The 24283-nt window shown below is 47.4% G+C and overlaps 2 protein-coding genes and 3 non-coding genes across 6 annotated transcripts in view; 4 read left to right on the top strand and 1 right to left on the bottom strand.

The window, feature by feature from the left end:
• Window positions 1–146: 146 nt before the first annotated feature.
• LOC135814498 (serine beta-lactamase-like protein LACTB, mitochondrial) lies at window positions 147–3824 on the bottom strand. Its single transcript, XM_065327622.1, has 2 exons — window positions 2760–3824; window positions 147–1125 (listed from the first exon to the last, which is right to left on the bottom strand). Exons 1-2 carry the CDS (start codon window positions 3725–3727, stop codon window positions 582–584), a joined length of 1512 nt encoding a protein of 503 aa, XP_065183694.1. The 5' UTR covers window positions 3728–3824; the 3' UTR covers window positions 147–581.
• Window positions 3825–4788: 964 nt separating this feature from the next.
• LOC135814494 (small G protein signaling modulator 3-like) overlaps window positions 4789–24283 on the top strand; it is a 46045-nt gene continuing 26550 nt past the window's right edge. Inside the window, exons 1-17 of one of the 2 annotated variants that reach the window (XM_065327616.1) lie at window positions 4789–5143; window positions 6403–6677; window positions 9344–9413; window positions 9732–9850; window positions 10525–10602; window positions 10933–10992; window positions 11584–11643; window positions 12481–12535; window positions 12838–12917; window positions 14045–14153; window positions 14635–14721; window positions 15111–15172; window positions 16052–16135; window positions 16542–16637; window positions 16860–16982; window positions 20216–20243; window positions 21171–21212. In XM_065327616.1, coding sequence (XP_065183688.1) covers window positions 5074–5143; window positions 6403–6677; window positions 9344–9413; window positions 9732–9850; window positions 10525–10602; window positions 10933–10992; window positions 11584–11643; window positions 12481–12535; window positions 12838–12917; window positions 14045–14153; window positions 14635–14721; window positions 15111–15172; window positions 16052–16135; window positions 16542–16637; window positions 16860–16982; window positions 20216–20243; window positions 21171–21212 — 1498 coding nt within the window. In that variant the 5' untranslated portion in view covers window positions 4789–5073. Of the gene's footprint in view, window positions 5144–5381; window positions 5818–6402; window positions 6678–9343; window positions 9414–9731; window positions 9851–10524; window positions 10603–10932; window positions 10993–11583; window positions 11644–12480; window positions 12536–12837; window positions 12918–14044; window positions 14154–14634; window positions 14722–15110; window positions 15173–16051; window positions 16136–16541; window positions 16638–16859; window positions 16983–20215; window positions 20244–21170; window positions 21213–24283 lie in introns of those variants that run through there. The other variant, XM_065327618.1, reaches the window with a different exon arrangement.
• Window positions 9123–9195, top strand: Trnak-cuu (transfer RNA lysine (anticodon CUU)). Its single transcript has one exon. It is a non-coding gene; the product is annotated as a tRNA-Lys (tRNA).
• Trnak-cuu (transfer RNA lysine (anticodon CUU)) lies at window positions 11464–11536 on the top strand. Its single transcript has one exon. It is a non-coding gene; the product is annotated as a tRNA-Lys (tRNA).
• Trnak-cuu (transfer RNA lysine (anticodon CUU)) lies at window positions 14189–14261 on the top strand. Its single transcript has one exon. It is a non-coding gene; the product is annotated as a tRNA-Lys (tRNA).

Below are 24283 nucleotides of genomic sequence, written 5' to 3'. Positions count from 1 at the left end.
AGTAGATGCATACGAACGGTCGCTGCTTGGATGACGACTACACCTGTAGTGGTAGAGCATTGCTTGCCATATGCGAGGGTCCCTGGTTCGAGTCCTGGTGGTGACAGTCAATTTTTTCTGCAGACTTTTCCCGCTTACAACTTCCCTCAAATATAAAATAATTATTATTAAAAAAACGTTCGGCGAGGAGACAACAATTTTTGATATCGCAATAAGGAGGACGATGTCACTTAAAAATGGAGTGACGTAAAAAAAACTTTTAAAAAATGATTTTTTTAAATAATGGATTTTGATACAAATTATGGCAATGTGAAGTGTGCCATGGAATTTTGTTTCAGAGATGGGTTATCAATGTTGATTACTAGTATGCGATTTCCTTCCGATATCTTGAGTTTAAAAATCAAAAGGAAGTCGGCTGAATAGAAAAGCTTGTGTCGCTGGAAGTGCGGCTAACATAATGACTCTGAGAGCCTTGAAAACTGTGAACGCAACTGATGACGCACACTTACAAGGGCACATGCTGGCAGAGGCAGTATCTACAACAATATCCTGTACTCACTGAGACACTTGGGATTTCTTGCTTAGAGACCTGATGCTTTCTGTCGATCTTGCTCTGCAGCTTCTTGTAGAAACATCTGCCCGATGGTTTGCGCTGTCGGCTCAAGGTCCACGCTTTCCATGTTGCATATGATTCCTACCACCACGCTATGCGGTGACTTCTCACTGCGTGGTATGATGACAAGTGCAGAGCTTGCACCCACAGCTGCACCCGTATGTGATATGGTGGCAAAACTATACTTGCTGTCTGGCTTCAAGTCCGGTGCCACTTCCCACCCCATGCCGTAGCCTACGCCGGTCTTCTTCTTGACAGTAGCTGGGTGAAAAGTCCACATCTCTTTCACTGTGCTATCCTTGATGTATGGTGCACACTGTGGACATGGCCTAGGGTGGACAGCTGTATGTTCACACTTCCGTATAGGCTTTCCAAAGTATGCGGTCAGCATGCAGAAGCCAAACTCCACAATATCTTCGGCTGTAGCAAGCAGACCACCACCGGCCCATTTGTAAGAGTTGTCCACATACGGCGAATTCACCACTTGCTTCTTGTCATCCAGCTGGTAGCACCTGTGTACAAGAACATGCAGCGGAATACCACACACACACACACACACACACACACACACACACACACACACACACACACACACACACACACACACACACACACACACACACACACACACACACACACACACACACACACACCCACATGCACACCCACACGCACACGCACACACACACACACACACACACACACACACACACACACACACACACACCACACACACACACACACACACACACATGCGCACACATTAGCAGCAACAGCAGCAGCAAAGCCATCAAGTCTGGGGCACCGGGGCACCAGTGCGCATATCAACAAACATGTTGTTTCTCTATCTAGAAGCGGTGCATTCACACGTTAACTACAAGTTTACAATCATGACTGATTCTACACATGAGGAGCAAGATGTCGAGGTCAGAGATTAGTATCAGTATTGTAAAAGATAACATTGAACTCGTTCACAGATCTCGTCGAACTCGATATCTGCACTTATGGCTGGCGCCGTTCATGGATATCCACTACAGTCAGACCTCGCTTATCCGGTCCCGAGTCTTTTATCCGGACCCCTCGCCATCCGCAAGAAAATAGCTGATTACAGATTTACAGCATACGTGATGCATCCAACATAACCAGTGTACGATTATCCGGTTCCCTCGTCTATCCGGATATTTTTTGTGGAAAACAGATGTGTGCGGTTAAAGGGGAAGTTAAGGCAAAAATTAAAATTTCACCAGTTGTAGTCTTCGGGGTGCTGAGTCGAATGGTCTTGGTCCGAGGAAGCTGAGACGCTTCCTTCCTACTTGAATCCCAATCGAACTCGCGCACTTCCACCGAAACTGGGTGACTGCGCCCTACTAGATGGGGATTTGTATGCAAAATGTCACTAAAAGCGCCATTTCGTTCTTATAAAAGCACGGATGACCGCGATTGGCCCATATGTTGTAGTCTTTTGGACGCTGAGTCGATTGGTTTTGGTCCGAAAAGGCTGCGATGCAGCGTTCCTCCTTTATTCCCAATCGAACATGGTTGAACAAGCGGTCACGTGCTCCTGCGTACGCCAGTCAGCTGGTCACCGTGCCTGCAGGGTACAACTTACTAGCCTGTTTGACCTTTTTTGGGTGCAGTCCTGTCACTCAAGTTGAACTCGAGTTGAACCTTGGTGTGAAAGTTGTCGCCTGCTGGCGTGGTGACCAGGTGATTTGGGCACCCAGGAGCACGTGACCGCTTGTTCAACCATGTTCGATTGGGAATAAAGGAGGAACGCTGCATCGCAGCCTTTTTGGACCAAAACCAGTCGACTCAGCGTCCAAAAGACTACAACATATGGGCCAATCGCGGTCATCCGTGCTTTTATAAGAACGAAATGGCGCTTTTAGTGACATTTTGCATACAAATCCCCATCTAGTAGGGCGCAGTCACCCAGTTTTGGTGGAAGTCCGCGAGTTCGATTGGGATTCAAGTAGGAAGGGAGCGTCTCAGCTTCCTCGGACCACGACCATTGGAATCAGCACCCCGAAGGCTACAACTGGTGAAATTTTAATTTTTGCCTTAACTTCCCCTTTAAGCGAGGTCTGACTGCGAGTACGATCTTATTTCATGTTCCATACTTACGGACGTATTCTACCAAACTTACCGTGCACGATAGTCAATCAACTTCTCCATCAATTCCGTTTGAATATGCTCCAGACCAAGCTGGTACAGCATGTCAGCGAGCTGATCTGTGAACGGTCGGCCACCAGCCCCTTCAATGACCGCACTGACGAGTGTCCAGCCATGTGTCGTATACAGGTACTTGCTACCAGGCCTGTGACACAGCGCGTCATTGGCGAACAGTTCTAGGGACTCGCCGACGCTGTCGTAGTGACGCATTATATGATACTCGGGAAGCGTCACATCATCTCCGCCGCTGACCTGCGAGCTATTGCTCTGCTTGCTGTTTTGATCCCTGCAGGCTGAGTTGCTGTCGTTGCTGTTGCTTTCGCTTGTGCCGCCACTGTTGCTATTGTCAGGCTTGCTGCTGCTGCTGTTTGCTTGGACAGTATCTTGCCCAGTAACAGTGGGCACAGCCTTTGTGTAGTGACGCACACCGGCTATGTGGTGCACAAGCATGCGTGTGGTGACCTCCACGTCTTCGCCGTTGAAGCGTTTCTTCGGGAACTGCGGAACGTACTTCTGCACCGGCGCGTCCAGATCCACCATGCCCGCGTCCCATAGGCGTGCCAGCAGCAGCATGGTGATGGGTTTGCTGATGCTCGCTATGCGCATCATGGACTCGGGACGGCACGCCACCCTGTTCTCCACGTCCGCCATGCCAAAGCCCTCACTCCACACTACTTGCCCGTTCACTCCCACGGACACAGTCACGCCAGGCGACCTACTCAGCTCCTGGGCTTCTCTGACCAGCAGCTTGCTGTCCAACTTTGCTTTTTCAAAGTCATACTGTACAGGCCCGTAGACATGGTTAGTCTCTGTCGCAGTCTGGACTTGTTCTTCTCCATGATGGTCTCTTCTTTTTCTCGGTCGATGCAGGACATATCCGCACAATGCTCCGCCTGCACCAGCGGCTAAATAGCGGAGCTGCTGGCTTCGACCTGCCATCATGCCGGCATGTCGTGTTATGCAGCAGCTCAGGCCAGGGAGACACAAAACTACTTCCAAATGATGCAAAAGTGAAAATAATTATAATAATAACTCAAGATCAGCTCTTTCTACGCAGTCGACTACACACACTGTCACTGACAGTCTGTACTAGTAAAAGTAGTATAGTCTGCATGCTTGTTGTGATGCTACCAGCCTACCACACGCACGGCACGTGACTGGTCAAGCTCACGTCAAGTCAGATACATGTACGAGCCACATGCATGGCAAACTCATCTCCTGCACCTGCCAGGTTATTTTTTGAAACGCTCCAATCCCAGTCCCAGCATTGGTGATGACAACAGTCAACCATGCATCATTGGTCCAAGGATCAGGAAAGCGACAGTCAAACAAGTGATACGCTAGCATAAAATCGATCGAGTTGACGACATCCTCATGATTCTGTGCATTCTGTTTGAACATTCTCTACAATTGTAGGCAGTTTGACTGTAATGACTGATTATTTCATCATTCTGTCAAGAAAAGTACGAGCGAACTGTTGATTCTGTGGATTCTCTCACAGAAAGTGGGAAACGAGTTGCAAAACTGTTTTGCAACTGTGATGTTACTTGACACAAGCCTAGCCTACGCTACAGACCAGGGAGTAGTAAAATACAGTATTTTACTACTCTCTGCTACAGACTCGGACTCAGTAGCTGAGTCGCGCTTCTTCTGTTGTACGACTACGAGTACGAGTAGAGTGACAGGCCGGACGGAAGAGCTTGTGAAGTAGTTGTGCGCGCGTGGACGAATGCACGCAGTAGTAGCGGCAGTACACCAGCAGCTACAACTAATAATTACTTCAACTACCGCGTACGCGGTAGTGTAGCTACGGCCGGCAGGCGGCAGCGGACGAGTCGATGGAGGTTACCCTCGACCTCGTGCTCGCACACGTAGTAGATCTACTACTACTACTACACTGTACTAGTACTAGTACTAGTAGAGGCGATAGCTGATGTTTCGGAGTAGTGTGTAGTGTCGTGTTTTACCACTGCTACAGCGTAGACTACCTGGTTTTAATACCACTACATGTACCAGGTTTCTGTGGCGTTCGCTCCGTTTCTGTTCGGAGCTGATGTTGACAGAGTTCGTTGTTTTCTGTAGGTGCTTGAGGACGCCTGCAGTTGCGTCGCATAGGAGTGCAATGAACACTTTCCGAACTCTGCAGACCGAGAGTGTACGTGTTCCGAGATAGGAACGGTGGCTTCATTGTCCGAACCCACATTTGGTTTTGTCTGCTGTCGGATACGCTGTCGCACCATTGCACTTGTAGCCATATTCGCCCTCCCGCTCCTAACTCTTGCCGAAACATGTGGAAATTTGGAAGCTCACAACCCAACAGGGATGGTTATATGAGCGCGGACATGGCCAAGCACGGAGGTAAGATTGCGAATACATGCAGAGGAGAAAGACAGGAGGGGTTGGTTTCAGGATTTTGTTGTCATTCAACGTCGTTACTTCTGTTGACTTGTGACGAGGTCGACAAGCGAATGAATGAGCCGAGTGACGAGGTGTTGGCTGCAGATCACCCAGATAAGAGCTAGCTAGTACTAGTAGTACGAGCTCGACACATCGTTTGTCCGCTCGTCGCTGCCATTCCACTGCGGAAACGATGAATCGAGAAGTGTCGGGTCGACCGGTCGGTGTCCAGATCTGCAGCAGTGTCTGCTAGTTCAGCGACGCGACCAGTGCGCACACACGAAACATGCATGCAAGCAACAAAAATGCACCTTGACAACAAGAGGACGCTTTCTTCGCGTAGCTATCTACGGTATTTTTGTGGGTCGTGTCACGTTCGTTTTACAAATCAAGAATCGAATCATTTCCTTGCCTGAGAAAATATGTTGCATGCTCGTGAATGAAAAAGGTTTCTTCCTCTGGCCGGAGCTCCTTGGCTTGGTGGTTTACAACGTAAAATTGGAAATCCGGAGCACTGTTGCAGAATTCTGTAGGTGGGGGCTTGTGTTTAGCTGTATCTGTTTTACCAGCGGCGCTCTTTATCGAGGTAGCAAGCCGGTGTCGTTGTTGTTGGATTTCGGTGCTCGCCTGAGACAGTGAGTTGGTATGTGTGTTGCAAGTAATGGGAGTTTCTTTTTAATGAAATCATGATTGCGCCAACGCGACCCTGGTCCTGGCCTTGATGTAAATGGTAGATAACTTGTATGTTAGCAATATCACTAAGCATTGACTGGATTTCAACTAATTACTTTACTTTACTGACTGTTTTGAATTACAATGTACAAGTATTTGATTGATACTTGTACATGAATGGGTACATGTACTTGAAAAATTTACTAACTGGTTGGTTTGAATTATTTTATTGATACATGAAAGATGTGCAAGTGAACAATTTCCTGTGTCTGTGCTTATGCCATAGCTACAGCGTGGCTGCGTGTAACAAAATAAAGCATGATGTGTGTGTGTGTGTGTGCTTGTGTATATGTGTGTGTGTGTGTTTGTGTGTGTGTGTGTGTGTGTGTGTGTGTGTTTGTGTGTGTGTGTGTGTGTGTGTGTGTGTGTGTGTGTGCGCGCGCTTGTGTGTGTGTGCTTGTGTGGTTTGGTGTGTGTGTGTGTGTGTGTGTGTGTGTGTGCTTGCATGCATGTGTGTGTGTGTTTGTGTTTGTTTTGGCTGTTTCTAGCGCCATGTTTGGAGATGGAAGATGAAGATGTACCGCCGTCCAGCAGTATTTCGGGACTGGCTGTTCCTGGATCTGTTGTCGATAGTGCTATCGCGTCACAGCACACCACGCCAATAAGCAGTCGGGCGGCATCCTCATCTGCGACACCTCACTCTACAAATGGTCCTGGTAATGTACGCTCATCGGCTGGAAGTCCTGCAGTGCTAAATGTTGCGTCAAGTCACAGCTCCGAACCATTCTCGGCTATTCGCAGTGATGTTATTCCACCTGAGCTGGTAAGGAAGGCACTGGTACTAGTTTGTTGTTTTAATGCCTTGCTTCGGTGAACCTGGCTGTTTGGGATAGAATTTAAAACTTTCAAGAAGTCGAATGAAATCGAGCATACCGTTGGCGATGGATAGCTGTCACGACTCATTTCCAGAGTTATGTCTTTCTCACGATGTGCAATCAACTCTATGCGCGCATTTGCAAGGCAAGGTCGGCTGTACTAGCGTGCGGTCTTGTATTAGGGATGTCAGCGAACGCACTGCGCAGGCCTCTGCGCATGCATTGCGTCATCGATATTTTGAACGTGATCGCGGCCGACAGAGAAAACATGGCCGCGGTCTGTTTGCACCGCTGGGAGTCGTAAAATTACTGTTCTTCTGTCCCCGCGACCATTCAAATCATACGCGAGACGAAGGACCCACGTACTCACCACGTTCTCCCCGGTCGATTTCTCTGAAAGTTTGCACATCGTGAAACACCAGTATGAGAGGTGTTCAGGCCAAATTTCAAGAGATTTCCCTGGTTGGATCGTTCCAAAATCGGACTTGCATTTCTCGCTCGCGGCCATTTCTTGCGCGATGGAAGCGCCCTGCCCTGGTGAGTAACCAGCATTGCGCTTGGTAGAGAGTTGCTGCAATCAGCTCCCTGATGTCTTCCCTGCCATTGTCAGAAGCGATGGACCATGAATTTGTTTGAGAGTCTCTGGATGCTACTATTCCTCAGCCTAGTTTTCAGCCATTCCGTGCATCTTCTTCACACGATTTATTTTGCAAAAAAATGTAAGTGTTCATGAGTTTTCTTGTCGGCCGCTCGTAGATGGGCCAGGCTGACCTGCGCAGATGGGCTGCGCAGTGCGTTCGCTGATATCCCTACTTGTATACGATCGAGTGCATTGTGTCACGAAAAATATGTAATTATGAAATGAATCGTTGCAGCCGTTTATACAGCAGGTGCATACATGTATTGTAAACGGCTAATTTCGGCAGGTAAAACTTTGCGATTTGTAGACTAGCACTACTTTGCGAGGACATATTTACTACAGTCAGGCCTCGCTTATCCGGTCCTCTTTTATCCGGATCCCTCGTCATCCGGAAGAAAATCGTTGGTTACCGATTTACAGCATATGCCATGCATACATACAGTGTGTGTGTTCGATTATCCGGTTCCCTCGCCTATCCGGATATTTTTGTGGAAAACGGATGTGTGCGGTTAAGCGAGATCTGACTGTAGTAGATTAAAATCATGGAAAACAGTAGGGTACAAGTAGTTATGCGTTAGGAGTCCACCGACTACAAAAAACCCAATTTTGAACGGTCAGACTTGCACAATTTAGCACAAAGTTGATAAGCAGTCCTGAGACATTCCAGGCGGCATGGAAATGAGCTTGAGCACAGCTCGGTCACGGCTGTTCCAGCACAGGCACTTATGAATATGGCGTCGTTCGGTGCGATTTATGTAACATTGTACGAATCGTGCAAATACGGGATGAGTTTCCGTTTTTGGAAGAAACTCATGTCGCTCCTCGCGTGGTTTCACGATTTGGGAAGCGAATCCAAGAGAAGTGTTTTGAAAGCGCTCGAGCGAGATACTCGACTTTTAGGTAATTTGAGAGAGAAGAAGGGCGGAAAGGCGTCCTGGCCTGCCCAGTTAGCTGTCTTTCCGCTTCAAACTTGCTCAAAACTACTCCTGGTAGTCCAGAGATCGACCGCCCCTGTGATTATCGGCCTCTGCTTGGCGTGCGCGCGTGTACAATATTCAAATTGGACATTTCGTACTCGTTCAACGCACAATAGGAGAGATATCACAATTTCCAGCTCACTTGGCCGGCTGCTGTCTTCTTCTACAATATCCCACATGCCAACTAAGCAATTTACAGCAGGAAGCAGCCTTCTAGACTCAACAGCAACTAAAGGGCCACGCCATTTGTCTTCCGAATCAAGAGAAAACAGGTTCCTGACCCGCCTCGCGAACTTAGAAGTTCATGCGCGAACAACAACGATACTCAGGGAAGACAACCAGAGGATAGTCCTCTACCTGGGAAAATTGCCATCTAGCCTGGGAAAAATCCAGGAAAGGCTTCTCGGGGCCGAGTTTGACAGCGACGACACAAGGAGTACTTCAGAGTGAAGCGAAAGTTGCACGACGCAGAACAAATGTTTCTTGAAGGAAAGGCAGGCATGTGAGGTACGAGCGGAAAGCTTGAAACAAGACGCACGTGATCAGCGTGTTCCCAAGGCTGTCCGGGCTAACCAGTCACCAAAATCCACGGGAAACCATGACCTACTTGTGTTCTGGCGATTTGAAAATTCAAATTTTCTTGCTATTGAAGCCCGATCGAGACTTTCGGCGGCCATATTGTAAAGTGGCGTGAAATCGCACAAAAAAACAGCCGTGCGGTAGCGCTATTGTGAAGCCGCCCTTACAGCTGAACTCGTGTCATGCTTTTGTATGCAGCCCGGCTAGCTCAGTCGGTAGAGCATGAGACTCTTAATCTCAGGGTCGTGGGTTCGAGCCCCACGTTGGGCGCTCCTTTTTTTCTTATCTTTTTCACTCTTGCCTTATCTGAGCTCACCCACCATGCCGACCCAAGCTACCCAAGCTACTTTCCAGTCTGTCATAACTTGTTCTTGGCACGACCCTTTTTTTGTTGTTGTGTATATTCTGATTTGCCCAGGCATCGCAGTCCACAACATCACCACTTTGTCAGATTTACGATGAGTTTGGGTTTGAAGTGAACGATGAAGGTAAGTTGTCCGTGTTTGGAGAAGCGATATGTAGTAGACGTTATTCACCTATCATTCTTGATTTGAGGCGGGGCGGTAAGAAGTGGCGAGGTGTCTGGGCATCGATGTAATGGCCGGGAATTCATTCTGAACTATTGAGATTGATGCCAGTCGGCTCCTCGGAGGGTTGTTCCTGTATTACTTTTTTTGATATCGACAAGTAAAGGATGCGCTTGATCATGCGCAGCTATGCCTTATTGATCACAGCATGCACTTGCAAACCTGTGCTGGACTGGACTACATATGCTATTGGTTGTCTTGTGTCGTGTCGTGTTGCAGATGCTCGCCTTGCACTCCTATGCCCGCAGATGATAGAAGATCCGATGCTGCGACTCCGCTGGCAGGCGTACCTTGAGTTCAGGCACAACCAGGAAGTGAAAGATTTCTCCTGGGAGCAGGTAGGTTCTTCCCCAGTGCTTGTGTTGTTCGGCTGTATGCCTACTGTCTGTCACTTAGTGAACACAGACAGCAGAAACTACAGAACTTGAGAATTGCCAAGTCGTACGATGAAGTACAGAGCACGGTGTAGTGTCACACTGGGCAATGCAAACTCTTATCGGCACGAGTGAAACTTCTTTTGCTATAATGCCCAGCTTTCATGCAGATTTTCGCTGTGTCATATTAGTTGTTTTGCAGCGTGGCAATTAATGCCCAGCTTTCATGCAGATGTTCGCAGTGTCATATTAGCTGTTTTGCAGCATGGCAGCATGGTGTTCATGTGTGCATGTTTTTTACCGCATTATCTATAAATGCAAGCAAAGTGCCCTGTGGAAGCACAGTCTCTACGCTGTAATATAAGCGCATCCTGTGTCCCCTTGGCCCAGTCTCCAGTACAAGCCCAGGCTATGTAGCATAGAACAATGTATGGATCATGCACCCATAAGACAACCATGCACATTTTGGCAAGATATGGCTTTAAAACGAATTTGGCACGGTCTCGAATAGAAGCTCAGGGTCAGGACGGTTTGATGAAACATAGCCCTGAGTTTATGATGGAGATATTGTGGTATGTGTGTCTTTGTGTGCATGTGTGTGTGTGTCTGTGTGTTTGCGTATTTTTGTGTGATCAAAGTTGGCTGATCACCTGCCTCAAGATGACAAGCTGGAGGAACTGGTCAAGTGTGGTGTGCCACACCGCATGCGCGCTGAGGTACGTTGTGATGGTGGAGTTAAGTCAATAGGAATCATTTAGCCGGCCAGTTCTCTAGGCTCCGGCTGTGAAATACATGCCATGCCTGTGGCTGGATGTGGCCCGTGTGATGTTATGTCATTGTGTATGATCTAATCAAGCCTACAATATAACAAATGCTTTAGAGTTTCACATGTGAATGATCCAATGACATCTATTTCAACGGGGCTATTGTAGAGATGGAGTATGCTGGTAGAAATGCTGTAGTATCTGTGATCTGGCGTAAATTGCATGTATCATTGTGTATCCTTGTATTTGTAATAAGGCTTGTACTCTTTGTGTTATCTGCAGCTATGGCCAAGGCTTTGTGGAGCCCGGGCTAAGCAACGCTCCAGCACAGTCTCTTATAAGGTAAGCAGTGAGTTGTGAGATGGGTATGTCACTACTGTCACTACTGTGACTTAGAACGCACGCGTAGAACACCCTGCAGCCTCTAGTCAGCCAAGGTTGACTGAGAATACGGAAATGGGCCCAGTGCACTCTTGACAACCCATTGTTACAGCTCACCTATTTTCTGTAATGTGATGTACGCAGTGTACTATGTGCTAGCGTATCCTATGGACTTCTTCGTGTTTCAATGTAGCGAAGGTTGTAACTAACAAATACACACAGACAATAATATTATGTCACATACTAGTACGTCCAACCTGGAAGCTAGAGGAAGAAGTACTATAACCCACAAGGAGAAGGCGGCAATGGCACAATAGTTGATAGGTTCTGGTTATGCTTCTACACAGTATATGATGAGTGACATGGAGTTTGAGGTCACTACAAGTACAGACTTCACTTTGTGATTTGTTCCGTTTTCTGAAGAATCAAGCAGCCCGGCTAGCTCAGTCGGTAGAGCATGAGACTCTTAATCTCAGGGTCGTGGGTTCGAGCCCCACGTTGGGCGCTTATTTTTTTTGGATTTTCTTGGTGCATTTGTGTTTCTTTGTGCAGGACCTGCTGGCACGTGCACTGGACTCATCCATTCATGGAGTGGCTCGGCAAATTGACAAGGTCAGGAAGCTAGTATTGCCTTTTTTGCTGTGTCAAGTAAAATGTTGACAATTGAGCGCATCTTGTTCCCTTCATAATGAGGCTCCCTGGGGTTCCTCATTGTTAGGGAAGGGCAGAAGCTGCATGATGGACAGAAGCTTGTCACGTGCAATAGTGTAGTTATATCCTGGCATCTCTGATAGTGAGATGGATGTGTACAGGCTTCCCACAAGTGAGGCGTTATCTGTACTTGCCCTTGGCTTTCACGGCTTCTCCAACACCATTGGCCAGTGGTGCTAGCTGCTACCACGGTGCAGCCTATACTCTTGATAAGTTCCTCTCTCAGTCCCGGGGACAATATTGCGTGACTTATGGCAAGTGCGTGATTAGCAGATAGTGCATACAAGACATGCTCCCCCACGTGCAACGGTGAAAATCATGCTCTCCCACGTGCAACGGTGAAAATCATACTCTCCCGTGTACAAAGGTGAAAGTCATACTCCCCCACCTGCAAAGGTGAAAGTCATACTCTCCGATGTACAAAGGTGCAAGACATGCTCCCCCACGTGCAAAGGTGCACGAGTTATCGCGAGTGCATGACTTGACAATGTGTGGCATATCTCGAATAGACTATGTAAGATAGACTTGAGCTGCTTACAGTCACCAGTGCTCGAATGTTGCTTTTGAAGCTCAACCGTATTGTGATGTCCTAGAAAAGCCTCAGAGGATGCTTTCATAGCATCAATAGTGGGAATCCAACCAGCATAGAAGCGCTTCTCATACAGCAGTATCCAATCCGGTCTCCTGCGCGTGTGCACGCGTGTGTGGGTGTGCATACCGGTTTTTTTGTTCATGCAGGACCTATTGCGGACCATGCCGCAGAGTGGTTGCTTTGCTCGGCTAAACTGTCCAGGTTGGTAACTGAACGTTTGGTTACTGGCAGTCATGGCTGACATGTAGACTGTCTTTTGTTTTCAGTAACATTGTATCATGGACTGTTGTGCTGCACATTGTTTCTAGCACACTTGATCAGGAGATAATGTCGTTTTTAAAAGTTTCTCCAACCATATTCTCCACAAGTGACACGTTTATTGCAGAGTTCATGATACTACGAAGCACTGCCTGGGTTGAGCCGTAGGTCTTGGATCGTTTGTTTGATGTTCCCCACCCTTGTGCAGCCTGTAATGCCATTGATTGTGCATATTATTTTGGTAGGTGTCAAGAGCTTGCGGAACATCTTGCGCTGCATAGCAGAGGCTTTCCCGGAGATTGGTTACTGTCAAGGAACAGGGATGGTGAGTGGGTTTGCAAGTGTGTTGCAGTGGTGATGATGAGTGCTGAAGCGATTATACCGATTACTCGTTACTTACTCGATAAGAAATAGATCGAACGGTTATTTCGATTTTATCGGCTAAACGAGTAGAATGGTATTTACGCTCGGTACAGGATTTCCCCCCTTTTGGGGGTCGCATAAAGCGTGCATGCATCGAAAGTGTTGGGAGTACGACACGAATATGTACATGGCAGACAGTACACTTGCAACATCGATGTACTTGTAAAGTACAAGCGCGATCTGAGAAACATCGACGTGATCACCGTCGCCGTCTTTTGAGCTGACTACTTTTCTTACATACAGCAGGCAGGACTGGCAGGCTCAGTATGTGTCTACACTAGATGCAGGGGCTGGAGTTCCCTCCACGTGCGAGTAGTCTTGAGCTAAAGACAGTAAAGTGGTCTTCAGTTTCATGTTTTCCGTTCTGTCGACGGTTCCCGAACCAGTTTGCTCGACGACGAGCTAGGCCTGGGGTCTGGGCCTATTTTGAGCATAGACGGGAAAAGCAACTAGTTACTGGTTGGTGCGCCTCAAGTCAGCTCATCCGTCGAAATCCGCCGAGCTGCACCCCTGGCCGGCTTCTCTGACTTCATTGTCGAAGTCAGCGAAGGCGAAGGGCACCATCAGCTCTTGAGTTGCAACCAGTGAGTTGCCTCTGTCTTGTCTGTATTTGTCTGGTCAGTCCGAACAGCTGACGGACTTGTTGCGGGATCATCGGATCTATGCGCCCGCTTTCCGTCGTTGGCAATGTTGGACTCGTAATTTTTTTGAAATTCACAGAATGTACATGACTGTACTGATGTAGTTACATTAATAATCGTTTAGCCGATAAGCCAATCGTTATGGTATCAGCTAAGCCACTAAGGAAAAAAACATAATCGTTTCAGCACTAGTGATGATGCATACTAGGGTCATGGGAATTGTCTTTGTCAGGTTGTATACCGTCCCCATACCACATAGCGTCCAGTTAACGGCAGAACAGGACTTGGTTGTGCCATTGCTGTATGAGTACCGGTATTGTAGTGCCCAGTTATACATTGTATGTGCTTGTGTCCATAAGTCCTTTTTGTTGTTTTGCACTGCACGCAGATCATTGCATCATTGTTGCTGATTCTGGATGAAGAGACCACTTTCTGGATGATGGTGAAGCTCATCGAGGATATCCTACCTCCGGAATATTACGGCGTCACACTGATCGGTGAGTAGTAGAAGGCTGTATCATAATACCAAGCAGCCCGGCTAGCTCAGTCGGTAGAGCATGAGACTCTTAATCTCAGGGTCGTGGGTTCGAGCCCCACGTTGGGCGCTGTATTTTTTCTCATTGTTTGCGATATGGGCAGACTTCTACTGAATTGGTTGTGGTGTTTACAAAAAAGTAGTCAGGGATCGTCTCGAAGGTTTTTTTGTTGTCCCTGAAACAAGCATCGTTTGTTTGAAAAGGGGAGGGGGGGGGGGGAGTCTAGCTGTTTAGTTGTAAGCTGGGACCAAAGCAGACTACACCAGCTGGCTCAATTAAAAATGAGCGATATGGTGATCTGGATGTGGAATTTGTATGGAATTTATAGGGTCAAACTACGGTGGTTTGTAATCGGATGGGCGTATGGGGATCAGATCCAGCAGAAGTCCCTCTTTGAAACATGTACATGAGTATGGAGGCTGTCACGTGTGTTGTTGTACAGGTGCCCAGACTGATCAGCGTGTGTTGCGGCAGTTGGTAAAGACACACTTACCACCTGTGGACAAAGTCTTGGAGGAGAACAACTTAGGTAAGCAAGTAGTCCAGTGAGTCTACCAGCCCCAACAGCCAGGGTTGTAAGTTTTTTTTGCCAGCCCTCGCATGCTGTGTACTAAGATACATGATGTGGTGAATGCTGCTGTACATGGCTAAGAAGGGTTCTTGTTGTTGAGTGGGTGGTTATGACTTCTGTTCTCCTATCTTGTGCATACATCCGGATCCATTTCGTTGTAATTTTGTTTCGACTGGAATGCACAGGAACTGCTTTCGGTGTGTGCTAGTGATATGCCATGATAGAAGTGGATTCATTGCTAGTGTATGTAGTGCAGTACATGTAGTTGTTGCGTCCAGTTCGGTCTGTTGGTGTCCTTGCCCATTGTGTGTGTTTTTGCACTTTTTTGTATGTGTTGTTTCTCTCAGAGTTATCAATGATCACGATGCACTGGTACATTACGGTGTTTGCATCGGTTCTGCCTTTCCCGGTATGCTTAAAGCAGTGTTTTAGGATGGTGTTGTGGGTTCATGTAGGAGCCGTGCAGTGAACGATATCAAGAGTCCATAAAGCAGAGTGTGCAGCCCTACGTATGAGTTCTGGACGGTGTATACATCATTGTGTACTTCGTTTTCATGAGTCATGGAAGCCGCAATCCACGGTTGTACTGCCCATGCTGCGCCAATACGATTTATGACATCAGTTTTGCAGTACCTCAACGTCAACTATGGGGTAACTGTCTCAGTTGTACACTCTAGTTTATGCACTCTTCATGCCTACTCGGATGGAGAGCCAAGGATAAATTTATAGTAAAGAAAAAGGACCAAGAAACTACAAGTTACGCTGGAATGTCCACTAACACCACCAGTTACTAAACAAAGTTGTAGAACGTCATTACCGTCGGTCAGTGTCGTGCAATGTTATCGCATGAGCTGATTGTTTAGTAACTGGTGGTGTTAGTGGACATTATAGCGTAACGTGTAGTTTCTTGGTCCTTTTTCTTCATGCCTACTTCACGAAAAGCGAAACAAACAAAAAGTCAAAAACCTGAAAAAATCTGCTATGATACGTGCCTTACAGCGCTAAAAAGAGTGCTTCTTCTTGCTTGTTTTATTCAACAATTCAGCCAACCAGAGGCGCAGCAAACTTTAAGTAATATTACTCTGAGCTGTGTTCCAACTTATGACACTTGGTGACATCAATTTCTCAACGCATTCATGTCGCAAACATTACCCATTTACAGGAATCTGTCCGAAGATGCTTGATTTAGTAACGAAAAGTTATGTTTGGAAGCAGAATGGATGGATCATTTTTCAAGAGTGGCCAGTTTGAAAGTCGTGCCTTTCCTGTCCCCCTTTGCTTCAATCAGGTTCTTCTTCGTATTTGGGACCTTTTCTTCTACCACGGTTCTGTGACTTTGTTCCGTATTGCTCTGGCAATGTTCAATCTCAAGGTGAGCTATCCCACTTCAGCTATGCTGTGTGCTGCAGTGCAGCTGTGTGTGTGTGTATATGTGTGCGTGCGCGTGCATGCGTGCGTGTACAGAGCGTGATTGCTTTCATTGTGATTTTGTGGCTGCATATGGTTACATGCCCATGTCAATTAGGGCGTGTGTACACGGTGTGCAGTTCAGATGGCGTGTGCTGAGGTATGCTCACAGTGCGGCCTAACAATGCTAAGCATTTCAAGTTGTGACGTGTTCTGCACTTTCTCCGTGGAAAATTAGATATCTATGCTGCTGCTTTAGCTGTTGTAATTGCCAGTGTATTTGGTCTACCTCGGTGACATGCTGCTATGCTGTCAATGAATTTTGTTGTATGTTGTGGGGTTGTGTTCTGTGTTGCGTGTGTGTTGTGCAGGCTGAAGACATTTCCAATGCCGATGGTCTAGCACAGCTGTGTAGCTGCCTGCAAGAGTTACCCTCAGAGATGATTGATGCACAAGTGCTTGTGGCTGTAAGACCAATGAACAATCATCTGTGCTCTGATGTAGTATTTCTCTTTGCCAGTCTGGTATAGTGACAGTCCAATCTGTGCTGTTATGTGCACTGTTGCCTGCATGTACCATGCAATATGGTCCCATCTGTGTGTGTATGTGTGCGCATGTGTGTGTATGTGTACGTGTGTGTACGTGTGTGCGTGCACACTGTGTTGCCGGCTGGTCTTTGGTATTGCTAGATGGGATTTGACATAACTGATTCGCTAACACCAGCAGCACTCAGTGCACATCGGCAGGTTCACTACGCTGCGCTGGCCGAGATCCTGAACAACAGTCAACCTACACCCAAGCCTGTGTTTGAGGTAATTCACACAGCGATTACATTATGCACTTGTACATACACCGTAACAAGCTACTGTAGGAGGTGAAAGTTAAACGATGTGCACATTTTCCCACTTAGTGAGCACAAAGTTCAAGGCCCTGCCATCACCCACCCATCTCAATTATGTATATTCTCTAGTGTAGATGAGAGAAGGAATAATATACTGCAGTTGTGCTCGGTGAAATCCGACCTGAAGTGCATATCTAGTGCCCTCAACTTGCACGGCCCTTGACGCCCTGGAATTAGTACGGATGTGGGTGGATATGTACACATGTACAAATACAATGATGCAGTTGGAACTGGTCCAGGGCGCCAGCTTTGCACTTTGGGTGGGATTTCACAGAGCGCCACTGTAGTAGCGTTTCCTCATGTTAACAATGGATTTTTCATGTTGGCTTGATGGGGTTTATTCGTAGCTTGTCCGTGTACGTTAACATCTTTCCTCACAAGCATAAGCAGCTGAACACAATAGTTTGAGTTGGGCTACATGGGGGCTGGTGTCAAACAACTAGTGTGAATTGATAAGAGCATGAAATGCATATGTGCACTACATCAGGAATCCGGGACATAAGCGGGGAGTGCCACGGGCTCAAGTGGAGAGAACACCGGGGACATAGCTAGCGTGCCAACATGGGCCAGGTGAAATTACGCCCAGCTCTGGTAGCAGATTTATTGTGGAAGTGCTTCGAAATTTATCATGGAGGAAGGAGGTGACAGACTTCTTGACAAGAAGCTGGCGGAGAAGATACTAAATGTCGCTTTTCTTTTCTTCAGGTATTCAGCACTCGAGACGGAGACCGCCTAGCGCGACTCCGGGGAGGTTGAGAACAGTGGCCGGACCCTCCACCTTCATGTCAGCGAGGGGTGTGCCTAAGTATGAGCTTCCTGCGACGATTGCTCTTGATCTGCTTTTGTTCATATGCTGCAGACCTGCTATTTCTTGCCTTCTTGTTCCTTCTGGTCCCCCTGCCAAGATCTCGGCTAAGCTTCCCAGCTCAGCTGCCTGTCGGTGAACCATCTGCAGGTGTGATTGCTCTGTTCCCACAGAGGAAGCTGTATCACGGCAGGCTTCAGTGGATGATCTAGATGCCACAGGCTACGTGTACCGCACAGCACTAAAGGTATCAGATATAAAATCCTGAATCCTGAAGAGATGGGCCTCTCCAGCCACTAATGTAGATGGACAATACAGCTCTGCACGACGACGACGACCAACCCGCTGCGGACAGCTGTGGACTCGCACGACGTGTTGCGTGAGGCCAAGACTAGCGCGCCAGTTGCTGGCGGGGTCTGGACCGAGGTTGCCAGGCGGGTTCTCATCTCTCGGCGGAGGAAGAGCAACTTGGGCGATTTACCTGTGGTGGCATGTGGTGTCGCACGGTAGCGTAGCCGTCTCTGCAAAGCCATAGACCGCGACAAGGCTCCTCGCTTCTCACCCACCAGAGCCAGCCGCCTTGTAGGTTTGCACACATTTCTCCGCTGCACCATTCCTTGCCGAGAAATACGGTGCACTGCGCATATGGACAATACCACATGTCGACATGTAGTATGTCCTCTCTTGCGATACGAATTGCGGTCCATTGTCGGATGGCCGAAGTCGCCACAACAGAGGACGTTGAGGCTGAGAGGCGAGGCTCCTGTGTGGTTGGAACTTTTGATTTCTTCATTCGGGGACGATTTATTTTGAGCCAGGAGGACTCAACAGAGCTCTTTTTCTCAACACACTACACTGCAAATCCTCCAGGGATATCCAGCCTGGACTACACTGCAAATCCTCCAGGGATATCCAGCCTGGACTGGTGCCGTTGCTGTCTTCAGAAAACGTGTCAAGCACTGCCTCAAGAGATCTACTCACATTCTCGGAATGCGCGCATGGCAGATCGTCGTCTTTCAATTTCAACATACTTAAGTCGATCGATACCGCAACATTTTGTATGATAAGTATGGTTGTTTTTACACCTTTGCAAAGCCGTACACCTCAGCTACGCGTAGAGCGCCATTTTAGCTGTCTCCTAGCAACAAAACGCATAAAAAATGCGATTTTACTGTACGGGTTGTATATGACCTGTACGCTTATGTGAGACCAAGAGTACATGAAACTTGGAGTGTGCACTGTGCAGCTCTGATGGGTTGCTGTCATGGCGAAATTCCGTGATTACATCATTTTAGTGATGTAGTGCGTGCAAGCAGGTCTCTTTCTGCACAACTGCAGCTCAGTTGTACGCACTACGCCACTTCCCGCTTCAAATCTGCGCCTAATATGATGTAATGGCGGAATTTCGCCGTGACAGACACCCATGCAGAAAAAGTCAGAAGCTGCACACTCTGGGCTTCATGTACTCTTGGCGAGAACCATAGAGGGTTAATGTCCCGTGGCTCATTTGTAGAACCATTTATCATGTAATCAAGAGTCCATAAGCAAGAGTATGCAACTGTGATATCTTTTCTATGGGCCAGATGCGCGGCGCACTGCCTTCATTACATCATTCAGCAGCAGTCCGCGGCTCTGATCCCCGGTCCGCGCTTCGCGGAAAAACAAACACCGCACTTTCCCTCTTGTTTGAAAAGAACTTTCGTACAGAACTGGAGTTCACGTGCCATAATTTAGAGATTCCGTAGGTACTGGAACGATTCGAGCAAAAACGAATGTACGAGAAATTTTGGGCTTGAGTGCAAGCTTTCAGAGCGTGATGAAGGCAAGTTATGTAATGAAGGCAGCGCGCCGCGCACTGACCCATAACCACAGTAACATACTCTTGTTTATGCACTCTTGCTGTAATTATAGTGCCATTTTGTGGGGTATGCCAGGTTCAAGGTTTCCTTCAGGAACTTTTTCAGTGGTTTGCAGTTTGCACAGCTGATCTACACCCCAGCGGAAACGTACCTGCAAATTTTGAGCGAGATTGGGGAGATCGACTTGCACACGTACTTTGGCATCCTCAGTCATGCTCTGCTAAAGCCTAAAACGTTAAACGTTGTGCATCGTTTGAGATTCAACTCTTCCGGTACAGTATCATTACATATTGACACGTCATTGTGTGTGTCTCTAACACAAAGTATTAAATAAGAGATGGTGGGCGTAAAGCTGGCTTTGCTGAACTGTCATGCAGTGTGTATGATAAGCTATGCTACCATGCAGGATTGTGGCAGTAATGTACAGAACTGATGCCAGTCCTCTTACACATGCAGTGGTTTATTGTTGCTTTGCTGCAGCTGTCATCTGGTCTCTCTTCTCGACTAGGTATGTATCACCTAATTCTCCAGTGGCAGAGCCCGGCTTTATTACATGAAAATTACCACATGCACACACACACACGCACACGCACACACACACACACGCACACACACACACACACACTATGGCTTTTTCCATGAACAGTTCTATCCATGAAAGTGGTGGACATCACGCAACTGCATTATAAAGAAAATGGGGGTTTGTCGACTGACAACCTCTCTAATCAGTTGCCCTATTCAGTTCAGTTCTGGCGATGGGTGACTGGCCCGAAACGTCATAATTATTCGACATCACAATAAAGAATTTTTCATCCAGCTCATGCGCCGAGTGTGAGTAGCAACTGAATAGAGCGGGTGTCAGTTGACAACCCCCCCCTTTTTCTTTAGTTCTATCCATGCAAACAAATACGAAATGGTATCTGCCATCTTGCCTCTAGGAGGCGGATGTAGCTCTGATCTCGGAAAGTATGGTGTATACAACAGTGTTAACGTGCTCCTCTAATAGGTTTAATAGTGCTGTGTTGGATCACACGTTATTGCTCTCTCTTGTCAGCTCCACTATTGCATGGTGGCCGTATGGCCTCTGCACAAATACACATTGTGCCCTGGAGTCCCACAGTAACACATTGTGCCCTGGAGTCCCACAGTAACACATTGTGCCCTGGAGTCCCACAGTAACACATTGTGCCTTAGACCCATAGCAACACCCTGTGTACTCATTGTAGTGTAGTGTCAAAGCTTTAGAAGATTGGTTCTTTTTATGGTGCTCCTTTGATATGCAGTTTAGACTTCCTTATCATTAGTTACTTGCACGTGAGAGGTTGGAATAATGTGTGTTTTTCCTGCTGTAGCTTGTTATGTAGTATGGAACAAGGGTTTGCCGTATCAAATGGTGTCTTTGCTTTGCATTACGTTTTATATTTTTTCTTTTCAGCATCTCGGAGATCCAACAAGCCGGCGAATATTGTCCAACAAGGTAACAGTCAGAATGATGTAGTTCATCTCTTTACAAACGTCCCGGTGTCTTACACAGTGTGTCCTGACTTCACCCAGCACTGCAGTAAAGCATCCATTATCCAAACCCTTCTGGGCGGCAGTCTTACCCGAGCCATGGCTATAATGAAAGAATTGGCTATGTGTATACAGCACATGGATTAGATATCTCAATCGTTAGATTTCCAGCTCTTGTACTGTAAATATACAAAATTTCGGCGCTGCAAAATTTCGGCACTTCACGATTTTTGACATTTCGGCGGCGATTTATTTTCGGCGTGGGGTACCGGGTAGAGGGCATGACAGATGCTGTGAAAAATTTCATCGGCGTTTTAATGGCACGTATGCATAATTTTCGCGCGGATTTTTGCTGCGGGGCATCTTCTGCATCTGCTGCAGGCCAGTGCAATGCAGGTGCAGAGAGCTAGAGCTAGAGGTAGAGAGTAGTCAGTAATGCTGTTGCAGATTTTGTTTCTCGTCCCTTGCTGTTGTCTGGCTGTACTTGTAGTGTTGAGCAGCCTAGGCTAGATAATAGTTATGTCCTTCCCACTGGTGGAAGTTGTCTCAAGCAGTCTCGTCTTGTCGCCGTTCGCCGTTTTCTTCTAAAAAAAGTTTTAAAAAAAATAAAATGCCTGGGCATTGCCATTGCATTGTTCCTGGTTGCTCCAACAGGAAGAATACTTGTAAGTTCGGACTGTTTCCTTCCAACCCTGATGATGGAAAAGTAGTATACCAGAAGCAGAGGCTTTGTGGATCGACTGCGGATAGGATAGGTTGCGGCGGAAGTGATCCAGCTTGCAAAAACTTGTCGTTTCATCGCCTCCCTCCTGACACTGACAAACGAAGAGAATGTCGCCGTCAGTGGCTGGCAAAAATCCCAAGAACCAATGTACCTCTTTCAGCCAACTCCTATGTCTGTGCCGTCCATTTCGCTGGAGGACGTCGCTCCAGTGCTGACGAAGCTCCAACTGTATTCGTTTCCCGTGCTGTCGTGAAGGAAAGGCAAACTAGGACAGCTCTTGGATTGGTGGCGCCTGTCAGTCAGGAAGTTTTAGAGCCTGAGACTGAGGATTGTGAGAGTGATGTTCAAAGTGCTGATATGACAGTTGAGCACGACTATGGGAAAGTGCTGATGGACAAACGTGTGGAAGATCTGGAGAAAGAAGTTAAACGCCTTACCTGCAAACTAGACAACTGCACGTATGATCTGGCGCAGACGAAGACGCTACTGGAGAAATGCCAGTTGAGTTACGGCACAATGCGGCAGGATCCTGCTAAACTCTTGTTTTACACTGGTTTGACAGTGGCTGGCTACGATGCGTTACTCAACCTGATGATGGATAACATGGCTGGGATGAGCTATAAGTGGGATGTGGATGAGGATTTCCTTGGCAAAGATCAGCGCGGTCGGCCACGCACACTGTCCATGGAGAACGAGCTTCTCCTCACTGTTATCAAGCTGCGACACAATTTTCCAGAGTCCGACCTTGGCAATCGCTTTGGAATAACGCAGTCATCAGTATCTCGTATCTTTGCCGCAGTTCTGAAGTGCATGTACTTCACTTTCCAGGAGTTGGACATTTGGCCATGTAGGGAGCTGGTTGATCGGTTCATGCCCTCTGAGTTCCGGAAGAAGTTCCCCCGTACAAGGGTTGTTATCGACGCAACGGAATTTCCCATTGACAAGCCCGCTAACCCCAAGGTTCAGGCTACGACTTGGTCCAACTATAAGAACAAGAATACTCTCAAACTGCTCGTCGGCGTGACCCCAAATGGCTCCATTTCATTTCTATCATCTCTATGGGGTGGCCGTATTTCCGACAAGGAGATTACCAAGCGCAGTGGCATTCTTGATAAGCTGGAGAAAGGGGATGCCATAATGGCTGACCGGGGATTTGACATTGCGTCCCTACTTCCTGATGGTGTCGAGCTGAATATTCCCCCGTTCTTGGGAACACGGGATCAACTTGAACCTGAGGAAGTCGTTGCTACAAGACGGATTGCGACGTTGCGCATCCATGTCGAACGTGCCATCGAGCGCATCAAGAACTACACAATCACGCACTTCATTCCGTCGTCTCTCATGTCTCTGGCCGAGCCTATCATCACTGTGTGCGCTTTCCTCACACTTTTCATGGAGCCGCTAGTTCCGCCGCCGGTTCAGGAGCAGGACCAACTCACCAGCAGCGTAACTCCACCACCTGCGCCCAGTTGTGTTCCAACATCATCGTCTAGCACCGACGGAACAGCTCAGCCATCGGTGGATGACACTGACCGCCATGGATCTGCAGATGTCCAAGAAGTGATGCTCACGCAAACGGCTGTGTCGCCCTCCACAACAGTAGTTCAAGAAGGCAAGACGAGTGAAGAGAAACCACCGGAACCTGATGCCAGCATCTCACATAGTGTCAGTGCTAGTGCTACCAATGTCGAAAATGTGTGTTTCTCCTGTGGCGTGGGAGATCAGCGAGTCCTCAGGGTATGTAAAGGTTGCCATCGCCGCTACCACCATATGTGTCAAAATGATGACGATGAGACTGGACATTTCTGTAACAGGTGCTTCGCCTCCGGTGGATAACTGACTGTTTTTCAGCATGTCAGATTTCATTTTCTTTGTGTGTATGTGTGTATGTATGTAAGTATGTGTGTGTGCCCGTGTGCACATGTGCATGCACTCTGTGTGTGGGTGTGCATTCGCTGTTGGTCATGCTCAACAGTTTAAAAAAAAAGTATGTAGTGTTAACTCATTATTGGTACGTGAAAACCCAGTGCAGCACCGTGTACCGTGTATCTATCATTCTTTTTTTTTCTTCTTTTTTTTCATCGTTCCTACAGTAAATTTTATTACCCATTCCGGACTGGGGTTACATGGCTGCTAATTATCTTAGTTTATTTCACCTGTTGAATATTCAGCCAATATTGGATATTGGTAAGTGACCCAGTTTTGGAGCAATGTGTGAAATGGGTACCCTTTTGCGTTGACGGTATTATTGATAGCTGTGTAGTATTTTGTCCTGTAAAGAATGACTTGGAGCCAGACATACTTCACATTCG

The sequence above is a fragment of the Sycon ciliatum genome, chromosome 4 (assembly GCF_964019385.1).
Source record: "Sycon ciliatum chromosome 4, ocSycCili1.1, whole genome shotgun sequence".
In the NCBI taxonomy this organism is placed as follows: Eukaryota; Metazoa; Porifera; class Calcarea; order Leucosolenida; family Sycettidae; genus Sycon; species Sycon ciliatum.
Note: the sequence above shows the minus strand (reverse complement) of the source record. Positions and strands in the feature narration are given on the sequence as shown.

Bases quoted from the DNA above. Each gene is read 5' to 3' on its own strand.
- LOC135814498 (XM_065327622.1), bottom strand. From the start codon at position 3,727: ATGATGGCAGGTCGAAGCCAGCAGCTCCGCTATTTAGCCGCTGGTGCA. The intron at 1,126-2,759 runs GTAAGTTTGGTA...TCTTGTACACAG, and splicing joins TTGATTGACTATCGTGCACG to GTGCTACCAGCTGGATGACA.